General features: G+C 44.0%; 1 protein-coding gene across 2 annotated transcripts in view; it reads left to right on the top strand.

Annotated features, from left to right (window-relative positions):
* Positions 1-11,973, top strand: part of Pfkp (phosphofructokinase, platelet) — a 63,740-nt gene that overhangs the window by 24,958 nt on the left and 26,809 nt on the right. For both annotated transcript variants that reach the window (XM_013353114.2, XM_005365399.2), the window contains exons 3-7: positions 1,072-1,149; positions 4,194-4,383; positions 6,412-6,577; positions 7,939-7,983; positions 8,215-8,323. In XM_013353114.2, the coding sequence (XP_013208568.1) occupies positions 1,072-1,149; positions 4,194-4,383; positions 6,412-6,577; positions 7,939-7,983; positions 8,215-8,323 (588 nt within the window). The remainder of the gene's footprint in view (positions 1-1,071; positions 1,150-4,193; positions 4,384-6,411; positions 6,578-7,938; positions 7,984-8,214; positions 8,324-11,973) is intronic.

The following is an 11,973-nucleotide window of genomic DNA, read 5'->3' as shown; positions in this document are numbered from 1 at the left end:
AGACCGGCTTGGTCTACAGAGCTAGTTCCAGGACAGGCTCCAAAGCCACAGAGAAACCCTGTCTCGAAAAACCAAAAAAAAAAAAAAAAAAAAAACAACTCTTGCAAACCAAAACCAAGAGTACATTAAAAAGATCACCCACCTCGATCAAGTAGACTTCATCCCATAAATGCAGAGATGGTCCAATATATGAAAATCAGCCAGTGTAACCCACCACATAAGTAAACTGAAACACACACACATACACACCACCAACACACCACAAATACATGATCATCTCATTAGATGCTGAAAAAAGCCTTTGACAAAATCCAACGTCCCTTCGTGTTAAAACTCTTGGAGAGATCAGGGATACCGGGGACGTACCTAAACACAATGAAGGCAATGTACAGCAAGTCTACAGCCAACATCAAATTAAATGAAGAAACTGAAAGCAATCTCACTAAAATCAGGAACAAGACAAGGCTGTCCACTCGGGATTTTTTTGACCTCCAGCTGGTCCTCTTTGGTGTGCAAGCTATGGCCACCTTCTCTCCATGGTTCTCTTATTTTACCCTACCATTGAATACCAGACCTTGCTGCAAGGGCCCTTTGCGTGGGAACTTGGCGGGTCCTCACGTTCCATTGTCAAAGTCCTTCAGTGGGGACAATGCTGTGTCCTGGCCTTTTGAGACTGCTCCTGAGTTATGGCTGCCATTCTGGGGCACACCTTTCACTGTTTTCTTTCTGACTCAGAAGCATGTGAATTTGGATGAAGACCTTGGCACTCTAGGTAGACTCCATTTCTTCACAATGCAGACTAGGATCTAACACATGGACCCATCATGTACTGCTTCCAAGCTTCGTAGAAGCGAATTTTTTAGGGGAGGGTTTTCTTTGTTTCTTTGTCTGTTTTTTAACCGTGGCTTGCTACTTTTAGGCAACACTTGCATTGCATTGTTCTCCTAGCAGTCACCTGGAAAACTAAGCTCATTGCCACTTGTCTTTCTGTTTTGTATAAGTTGTGGGTCTATGTAAATTAATGTGAAGTCCAGCATCTTTTTAAGTAAACGTTTATCTTTTCACATCCAGGGTTACCAAGGCATGGTGGATGGAGGCTCCAATATTGTGGAAGCCAACTGGGAGAGTGTCTCCAGCATTCTGCAAGTGGTAGGTACCATGTTGTTCTTTATTTCTCTGTATGAATGTCACCATTTTAGTTTGAAACATTTTCTGATTAAGCTTCAGTAAGTTATAAAATGAGTTCCCATTCCAGTTAGCTAATTATAAACTAATAAACTATTACATTAGTATGTAATTATTATTAGCTAGCCAATTATAAGCAATAAAGTAATTATAAGGACAGAAAACACCCATTGCTTACTGTGTTCTTTCTTTTTCTTGTCTCTGTGACAAATATCTGACTGAAGGGACCCGAGGGAGGACTTATTTGGTTCATGATTCAGAGGACATAGTCCTTCACACCAGGAGAGCAAGGTGGTTGAGGGGCTAAGCAGTACAACCCATGGTGGCAGGTGGTGGCTCATGGCTGAGCTTGTAATAGAGGCAGATTCTCTTTTTATTACTTTATAAATAATAGCAATCAAAATGCCCATTTCCTCCCCTCTTCCCACTTCCCTCTCACTCCCTCACAACCTTCCCCCCACCCCCTCCAGTCCTAAGAGAGAGCAAGGCACCCTGCCCTGTGGGAAGTCCAAGGCCCTCCCCACTACATCCAGGCTTAGGAAGATATGCATCTAAAGACAATAGGATCCCCAAAAGCCAAGTACATGCAGAAGAGACAAATCCCAGTGCCATTATCATTGGCCCCTCAGTCTGTCCCAACTGTCAACCACATTCAGAGGGTCCAGTTTGATCCCATGCTCATTCATTCCCAGTCCAGCTGGAGTTGGTGAACTCCCATTAGTTCAGGCACACTGAGTGGGTGAACCAACCCCTCATGGTCCTGACTTCCTTGATCATATTCTCCCTCCTTCTGCTCTTCAACTGGACCTTGGGAACTCAGTCCAGTGCTCCCATGTGGCTCTCTGTCTGTCTCCATCTGTCGCCAGACAAAGGTTCTATGGTGATATGCAAGACAGTCATCAGTCTGACTATGGGAAAAGGTCAGTTCAGGCGCCCTCTCCTCCACTGCCCAGGGTCCAGACATCCCCGTGGACTCCTGGGAAACCCTCCAGAGCCAAGCCAGAGGCAGATTCTTGCATGGCTTCTCACACCTTGGCATATAAGAAGCAGAGAGCTGGGGCCAGAAGCTGAGGTAGTTATCATTTTCGAAGATCACCCCAGCAACCCACTTGGATGGACTTCAGTCCATGTCAAAGCAGCCACAATTCTTCCCAAACAGTAGCATCACTACTTGAGGACCAAGGGTTCAGACACAGCTGCCTGTGGGATCTATTTCACATTCAATCTACAATATGGGTCATTTCATTATTATTTATTTCATGTGAGTATATGTGTGCCTGTGTGTGTGTGTGCGCGCGCTTGTCTGTGCACTTGTGCACAGGAATGCCAGAAAAAGATATTGGATCTCTTGGAGCTGGAATCACAGCCGTTTGCAGAATACCTGACTTGTTACATGGGAGCTGGAATCTGAACTGTGGTCCTCATGATTATAGAGCAAGTAGTCTTAACCACTGAGTCATCTTCCAGGCCCTTTTATTAAGTCTTAAAAACGTCAGCATGACCTTAACTCAGTATCCTTGTAATATACAAACTTGTATGTCTCAGCCTCAGCTACTGTTCATTGTGTTACTTCTGGAATTTTCTCTTTCTTTCTTTCTTTCTTTCTTTCTTTCTTTCTTTCTTTCTTTTTTTTTTTTTTTTGAGCAGAGGAATGTAGAGGTTACATTGGTTTGCTGGTGCTATGTACTTTTGGCAAATCTCTATGCCCAGTGGGTTTTTACATATCTCTTGGCACCGAGTGAAACAAAGCTAGGGAACGATTCTGCCTGGCCGCCCCTAGAGTTGTGGATTTAACAAGGACACTTCATCCCTGCTCTAGCTTGAAGCAGACACAGCTAATTTCTGTGTTGTGCACAAGGAGGAAATAATTGCTGCTCCAGGCAAAACAGTTGCTTGCTTTGAATTTAAAAGAAATCTGTCCAGGATGTTTCATAAACTCCTGGAACATTTTGACTTAAGAAAGGGTTCAAATTAGTTGAGAAAAAGAGATGCTGTAGAAAGAAAAGACTATAAAAAGCTCTTTATTTGTGACTTGAGCTTCTAAAACCTAAGGATTAATCTCTGACTCATCTTGAGTCTTTTTTTATTTCTCATGACAGGGTTTCTTTCTCTGTGTAGCCCTGGCTGTCCAGGAACTCGCTCTGTAGACTAGGCTGCCTTGGAACTCACAGGTCCACCTGCCTCTCTCTTCCGAGTGCTGGGATTAAAGGTGAGAGCCACGATGCCCGGCTTGAGCACTTTTTTTTTTAGTATAAGTAAAATTGGCAAAATCACACTGAAGGTGCTAAGGGGGTGTGCACTTCAACAACTGTCGAAGACTGAGATTGCCCTTGGGAAGTTCTTAGCTTTGCTGCGTACCTGGAAAGAGAGGGAAGGACGTTTGACCCATTCATAATTAGGCGAGTAATGCTTCACAGACATTAGCTCGTTACCAACACAGAACAGTCTCACTTTGCTGTTGTGATAGAGATAGCAAACAAGGAAATGCGCTTGTGGTTGTGAATGGCAGGTTTGCTGAGAGGCACAGGTCCATTCTCACCCTAGGATGTAGTCCTGACCCTCGTGGGGGCAGCCACTCCAGGACTATAGCTTTAGGTGCAATCACGGAAGCTGCACACCTTTCATAATCCTTTGGTTCACTGATCTGACACACAGGAGAGCCAGGTCACTGAGGCAGGACAGGTGAAGTGCTGACATATCTTTCCCTCTGTGTGTACCTGGTCATCTCCTGTTGGGACTGCTTTGACTTTAACAAGCTAGGAGGCTGTGGTGACCCTGTAGACATTTGCTCTGTCCCCCCCTCCCCCCCAACCCATTTCTCTTTCATGGGCACCAGGCTAGCACGTTTCTTCATGGATTCCCAGTGGGGCACTCGGACTTTGACAGTAGACTGATTGCAGAGATGAAAATGAGGAAAACATGTGGAACGTTCTACGTATATAGTCGATCCATTCCTGTGCTGATCCCTCGGGCATCCTGTCAGTGAGCATGATTTATGTCCTCTCCAGGGTGGGACGATCATCGGCAGTGCCCGTTGCCAGGCCTTTCGCAGCCGGGAAGGGCGCCTGAAAGCTGCCTGTAACTTGGTGCGTTTGGGCATCACCAACCTATGCGTGATCGGTGGGGACGGAAGTCTCACAGGAGCCAACCTCTTTCGGAAGGAGTGGAATGGACTGCTGGAAGAGCTGGCCAAGAATGGTATGTTCCCGTGTCTGCTTCCGCCTTTCACGGAGTTACCTGCTTTACTTTTTCCCTGTCGGTGCCTTTCAGGAGCTTGCAAAGTCGGACATTCTTTAAGGGAGCAAAAATAGGAGTAATTTTATTGATAATTGGCATGAGCATACATACTTTTGAGCCAACCTTTTAATTTTTATTTCATTTTAGTTTTTGAGATGTGGTCTCACTATTTAGACCAGACTTGCCTTGAACTCATAGAGACAGATGCACAGTATCAGCCTCCTAAAGGCTGGGGGTTAAAGGTGTGCATCACACGGTCCCGTTTTTGTTTTTTTGTTTGTTTGTTTGTTTTTTTCTCTTGTAGTTGAAGTGTGGCTGTAGTCTTATTTCAGGATTTGGCACCACAGGATAAAAGCAGTAATGACAATAAGCCCCACTGTGTGCTAGGCCTATGGAATCCCTCATGACAGTAGTCATATACACCCCCATTTTCCAATTGACATGTCTCAGGGGAAGCCAAGCATCTGTGACCATGGTCTGGGTGCATACCAGCCCTTGGATGTCCATGTCCACACTTCCACACCTTCACACTGCGCTCCTCCTGCTATGCTCGGATGTTTCCAAACTTACGTTGTTGCAAGAGTTTAATTAGAAGATGCTGATCTGCTTTTACTCATTTTTTATTTTTATTTTAAATCAGTTTTGCTGTTACTTAAGAAAGGATGTCTGAGAACTCTGTATGCAATGTTGTCTCTGTCTCTTTAAAGCTGTTATTATATAGTTCCAATTCTATATGAAGTATAACCTGCAAGGGTGTGTTGCTCAAATAATAACGTCATGAAAATTGAAAGCTTTAGATAAAACATGTCCTCAAATTTCATAAAAAAAAATCAAAAAACAAAAAAACCTTCAAAAATCTATTTCTGTGAGTTAGAAGCCATCTTGGTCTACAGAGCAAGTTCTAGGACAGCCAAAACTACACAGAGAAATCCTGTCTTGAAAAACAGACAGACAAATCTACTTAGGAAGTAGAGCAGAGAGTCCTTACCCATCTTTTCATTCACCAACCCATTGGTGACTATTGGTAAAGGCCTAGGCACCCCCTATACATACATATACATACTATTCTAATTTCATCTGTGCAGAGCTACCTGACCAGATGTGTTTATCTGAGAGGTGTTCTAGCTGCACATGTACCAACTAGTTCTATGGGCATCTTTAAGAAATTGATATGAAAGTGACCATAAGTTTCTAAAGTACTTAATTATGAAATTATGATGTGCCCTTATGTTGACCGAGGTTTCTATCCCACCAGGTCCCATAGCCGTTTAGGCCCAAATAAACTACACAGAGGTCTACATTAATTATAAACTGATTGTTCTCTCAGCTCAGGCTTCTTATTTACTCTTATAACTTAAATTAGCCCACAATTCTTGTCTGTGTTAGCCATGTGGCTTGGTACCCTTTTTGGTGAGGCAGTCACATCTTGCTTGCTCTGTGTCTGGCTTCCTCTGTGTCTGGGTGACGTCTGCAGATTGACTCTTTTCTCTACCCAGAATTCTCCTGTTCTCATTGCCCCACCTCTACTTCCTGCCTGATCACCAGGCCTATTCTTCCTGCCTGGCTACTGGCCAATCAGCATTTTATTAAACAAGTTCAAGAAACAAATCTTTATAGGATAAAACCATTGTCCCACAGCACCCTTATTGAAAGTCATTACTGTCCAAAGCCATTGCTAATAAAAATTTAAGTTTTTATCTTAAATTGAAAGCTTTGGATTTTTATTTATTTATTTTAATAATTCGGTGTTCTTGCTTCATGCCCAGTGCCAATTTACATTTTGTGTAATCCCCTCTGGCTTCCCCTGGCTTCTCTTTCCTTCAGTGTACTGATTCAGGGTGTGTATAATTCTGGGGAAATTTATAAAAAAAGCAGAGCTTAGAGTACTTGATTTTTATCCCATGACCATTGTCTTTCACATCTGGTGGAGCACAAGGAGACATGGCAGCTCTTCCCGAATGTGAAGTGTGTTTCTTGTCCTCAATGCAGGTGAGATCGATAAGGATGCAGTCGAGAAACACTCCTACCTCAATGTGGTGGGCATGGTGGGCTCCATCGACAATGACTTCTGTGGCACAGACATGACCATTGGCACAGATTCAGCTCTGCACCGAATTATTGAAGTTGTTGATGCCATCATGACCACTGCCCAGAGGTAAAAGGACTTAGAGAAACTAATAGATTATTACTGCTGGCGCCTGCACATTCTGCAGATAGCATATTCGTATTTTTCTAAGTGTGCTTATGGGCAAGAAGCTGGAAAACAGAAGGAAACGAAAATAATCCAAAGCCCCCCTCCCTCCCCTCAAAGGCTCTTCTCATGGACTAACACAAAAAGAAAGTCATTCAGTGAGGTTGACACACTCGTTAGTGGAGTCAGACACTATAGTGTCACTTTTAGGGTTCTAAGCTACAGATGAGATAAACTGGAGTTTGAGTAGAACACTCACACTAATCTGCAGTGCTGTAGACCCACAAGGAGGCATCAGTAACATCTCTCTAGAGCATCATGGAGGTCCTGGGAGCCTTTTCGTGACAATCCTGGGAAATACTAAGTCAGATAGGCCTTTTATTTTGAGTAGGTAGCGTGAAGCTTGGAACATTGGAGCAAGCATTACTGAAGGAGGCTAGGGCTTCGTGGGGTTTTTTGTATATACGTCTGGTTCTTAGCTGCCCCTCTGTCCACTGAACTCTGTGGCATTGGGAAAACACATCACCTCCTTAGGACTGGAAGAATGGCTCAGAACAGTTGGATTTTTCCACTGCGAGGAACGATGGTCACTATGTGTTGATGAAGTTGGTTTGTAGTAGCATCCATGCTCATGTGCTTACGTGGATATAGCCAGCCTATGGCTTTATGATGCCCATTGTAGACCAGAATGGACTTAAAACCCCAACTTTGTTGCCTCTCCAGTTCTGAGATGGCAGATAAGAGCCTGGCTGACCCATGACTTTAAGAAGAAGTATCCAACATAGTTCATGGTGATGCTTTTTAGAAAAGGCCATAGGAAATCACCTGAAAAGAATGAAAAAGTCTTAGAGAACAAGTAATGGGTGGAAATATGTGACTAGAAGCAGGTACTGAGGATGTAGTTTAGTTCTGATGGTGCTTGCCTTGCATGCAGGAAGCTCTAGGTTTGATTTTCTGTACAACGTAAGCTGGAGGTGGTAGTGCCTGCCCGTAGGTCTAGCATCTTAGACGTGGAGACAGAAGGATAAGAAGCTCAAGGTCACCCACCCTTGGCTACTCAGAGAATTCAGTGTCAGAGTGGGGTATATGAAAGCATGTTTCAGAAAACAAAAACCTCCCCCTCCAAATGCAGTTATTATTGAAGCCTCGTTACTCCTTAGGTCTGAAACACTTGCATTAGAGCTTGCTTTTTGTAGAAAATGAGTCAGCTCAGGAAGGAGCGAGGTGCCAGCCGTAGTTGAGAGAAGCAGGCTGTCTGTCAGCCATGGCTGTAAGTACATTTGCTTGCTGTGAATGGTAACGTGTGCCCTGTACTACTCTTCCAGCCACCAGAGGACCTTCGTCCTGGAGGTGATGGGGAGACACTGTGGGTAGGTATCTGCAGACACCATCCTGGTGGGTACAGCCTTTGTGGCATCTGTGTGAGGGCTCCACATTGTGCTCTGCACCTTGCATCGCTACAGGGGCCATAATGCTCCTGCGGGGTCTCAAGGGCCAGAGCTGCCCAAGGTTGTCTTTGAGCATGTGTGGCCGTGGCCCACGAGCCTTACCAGCAGGCTGCTCTTTCCTCCTTGGGTATTAATCATTCTCTTCCCACGCAGTTACTTGGCCTTGGTGAGCGCCTTGGCTTGCGGTGCCGACTGGGTGTTCCTTCCGGAGTCTCCACCCGAGGAAGGCTGGGAGGAAAACATGTGCCTGAAACTCTCAGAGGTAATTGGGAGTCTGGATATGTTGCTTGGGTAAGGATCCACAAGGCCTTCTGGGGTGGCCTATTTGGATGGCTTTTTTGAACACTTGAAAACTTGCTTGTTGCCCATAAAACGAGGTCAAGCCTGCTGCTAAGGATCTGCCCACGCAGCCTGTGACTATATGGTTCTCTTTCCGATGTTGCCATGAAGAAACAGCTGGAACTGTTGATTCTCTTTCATCCAAAGCAGTAGTTCTGTATCTAGGTGGCTCTCGCACCATGAGATGCCATCGTGGTGATTAAACAAAGTCAGGATTACAGAGACAACTCTTGTTTGCCGTTCAAGACTTCCTCATCACTGAACTCAGACATATGTTGGACTAGCTAGTTTTAAATCCTGCTCCTCTCCCCACCCACCTCCAGGTGGGGTGAGGTGTTGGGACATTTCTTTCCACGGTGTATGGGGACTTTTCGGCTCTTCTTTTTCCTATTTTGAACCATGGTCCTCTCTTCCCCTGTCAGGAGTTTGTTGCACGTTGTTCTTCGAAGTATTAGGGTAGGGCGGATATCTGCCACGAAGGCCTAATACAGTTTGGGAGGGCCCCTTTAAAGAGCATGCATAGCTTTCAGGGCCAAGATATTAATAAGGATGCTACTTTTCTCTCCCTTATTTTTAAAACAATCTTATCACTGCTCTACAAGAAAATTATGTAAGCATTATATCACAGACCAATTTTATTTATAACCAGCAAGCACAGAAGCACTGTCTGGGAAAGGCTGTGTGTGTGTGGACAATAAAACATTGCTTTTGAATAACAGTCTCAAAGGAGGACAATAATTCAAGTCATGAACCAAATAGGTGTTGCTGAAATAAACACTTATGTGGCAAGCTATTGATTAAAGTTACATCAAAGTGAGAAAAATGAGGTTCAGCATCCTTAACATAAAATAAGCCAGCTACAGTGGATGGCCAGAGTGCAGCTGTTGCCACGGGGAGGGAGTTGCCTCTGCTTTGGTCCTGCCTCATCTGGGGGCATTACTTAGATGCCTAATTAAGATAGGTTATCCCATTTACTGCCACTGTTGTATGACCCAAAGACTGAGGATTGCCATCACCTAGGACATCACCTCAGTGGTCTCTACCTCCTTAGAAGTCATATCTGGTCCCCTTATGTCTTCTCCCTGACTTACCTGAAGCCTGATTGTGCAGTGAATTGTCACAGGCCACAGATCTATGGGCAATGATTCAAAGATGTGAAAGACTGTTGGAGCTTGGCTGACAGGAAGTACACAGTCAGTCTATGTGATTGGAATGGTCATTTAGTTTCTAGATACTTTTAGATTTAAAGACTGTTTCTTCATGTAATCTCATCCGAAAACCTAGACTTCCTACAGTGTGCTCTCAACTAGGACAAGACCAGGATGCATAGCTTTCCCACCTCCCAAGTTTTGACTGAGTTAGGGCAGACATTTGCTATCTCTGTACCTCTTATTTGTTTTTATGGGTCACCAGTAAGTTACTGCAAGAAGTTACCCGATATTCTAGAAGATTTCCTAGTCTAAGAAACAGTCTCCACAATATGCACTTGAGTGTAAAATGTATAAAGGGCTTTGCAAGGCTATAGAGTTCCCTGACCTAGATAAAGACTGTACTACAAAGAGGATGACTTTGATCAAATAACCTCACCTTTCCATGTCTGAAGGTGCTCCTCTCTTACATGGGAAAAGTATATTCCTTAGTGACTTTGTAAAAGTCAGTGGATCAGTTAATCAGATACCAAACATGGAGACACTTAAGCTGAAGTGGCATGGCGCCTTTCTTCCTATTTAAATACACTGAGGATCCCATTGTCTGTGTGTGCATTCCCCATGCATGTATGTTCATGTGTGTACAGCTACACACATGGATGACAATATTGTAGTTTGTTTTCTCTGTTGCTGTGATAAAACACTGGACCAAAATGAACTCGGCGAGAGAAGGGTTAGATTTAGCTTACAATCCCTGGTCTAGAGCGGAACTCAAGGCAGGAACCTGGAGGCAGGAACTGAAGCAGAGAGCACAGAGAAAGGCTGCTCACTGGATCATATTCAGCTACATCTATGCAGGTCAGACCTACCTGCTTAGGGCTGTAAGCGATGTCACTCCCCACAGTGGTCATAGCCCTGCGACCTCAGTTAGCAACCAAGAAAATGCCTTTGGGTCTTGTTCTTCAGAAGCTCTCTCCCTTTTTCTCCTTGGAAGAAGATCTCAAATTGGTGAATACCAGGGGTCTTCCTTCTGTCTCCTTCCCTAGCTCTGGAATTACCAGCTTGCCCCATTATTTCTCTTCATCCTTTTTCTCCCAAGCAGGCTCTGGGAATCAACTACAGGTCATTATGCTTGTAAAGGCAAGTATTTTACCAAAAGAGCTGTTTCTGTAGGCCACAGATTCCATTGTTTTTTAACCACTGCAGAATATTGTTTTGTGACTAAGTACACCTATTTAGCCACCCCATATTTATGGAAATTGTTTTTCCTGTCCTCTTTGAAGCAATGCTAAGGTAATTACTCTGTATTCATGCCTGTATATTGTAAAGAAGGTGTTTCTTGTCAGCACATTGTTCAAAGCATGCCATATTTCATAGCAGCCATAAACAAGAAAAAAATATTTGTGGCTTTGATGCTATATACTTCTGATCCCTAACAGTATACTCCTTCCTGCCCTACTTTTCTAAGGGACCATATTTTGTTTGGATTTTATAGAAAGCAAATCCATTGACAATGAGCTAACCCATACCATGATTTAGTTGCCCTGTGCTCTTAGGTATATTTTAGCCTCAAGTGACCTTGTGAGTTTATATAAAACAGGGCACTAGAATGTGAATACACATGACAGGGTCTCAGAGTGTTCATAAGTCAGGGTCCCAGAGCATGAAATAAGTGTAACTTGCATGTGTCAGACCCTTTAAGTGGACTCTGTGTCTGTTAGATTTCTGTTCCTGTGACAAACATCTGAGCTAAATCAACTGTAAAGGAAAACATTTATTTTGTCTCATGATCGTGGAAGTATTGGCCCATGGTTGGTTGAGCCTGTGATGATATCATGAATCATGACAGAGTTACGGGACAGAAGAGGTCTGTTTACCTCACGGTGATCAGAAAGAAAAGAAAGGAAAAGGACAGATAGTGTCTTGGTTAGGGTTTTTTGTTGCTGTGAAAAGACACTATCACTATGGCAAGTCGTAGAGAAGGAAAATACTTAATTGGGGTGACTTTCTGTTCAGAGGTTTAGTCCATTATCATCAGGACCTGATATGGCTGTGTGGAGGCAGGTATGGTGCTGGAAAAGGAGCTGAGAGTTCTTCATCTTGATCTGTAGGCAACAGGAAGTGAACTGAACTAGATGCATCTTGAGCATATGGGACCTCAAAGACTGTCCCCCACTCTGACATACTACCTCCAATGAGGCCACACTTATTTAATGAGGTCATACCTCCAGATAGTGCTACTCCCTGTGAGCTTATGGGGACCAGTTACATTTAAACTACCACAAGGGAGAATGGGGTTGTAATATCTCCCCCCCTCTCCCCCCACACACCCAAAACACTCTCTGCCAACTACCTAGCCTTCTTCCACTAGGCTCCATCTCTTATATTCTCGTCCAGTAGTTCCAAGGGCTGGGGACAAGCACTC

This window comes from Microtus ochrogaster, unplaced genomic scaffold, assembly GCF_000317375.1.
Source record: "Microtus ochrogaster isolate Prairie Vole_2 unplaced genomic scaffold, MicOch1.0 UNK2, whole genome shotgun sequence".
In the NCBI taxonomy this organism is placed as follows: domain Eukaryota; kingdom Metazoa; phylum Chordata; class Mammalia; order Rodentia; family Cricetidae; genus Microtus; species Microtus ochrogaster.
This window is presented reverse-complemented; position numbering and strand designations above follow the sequence as displayed.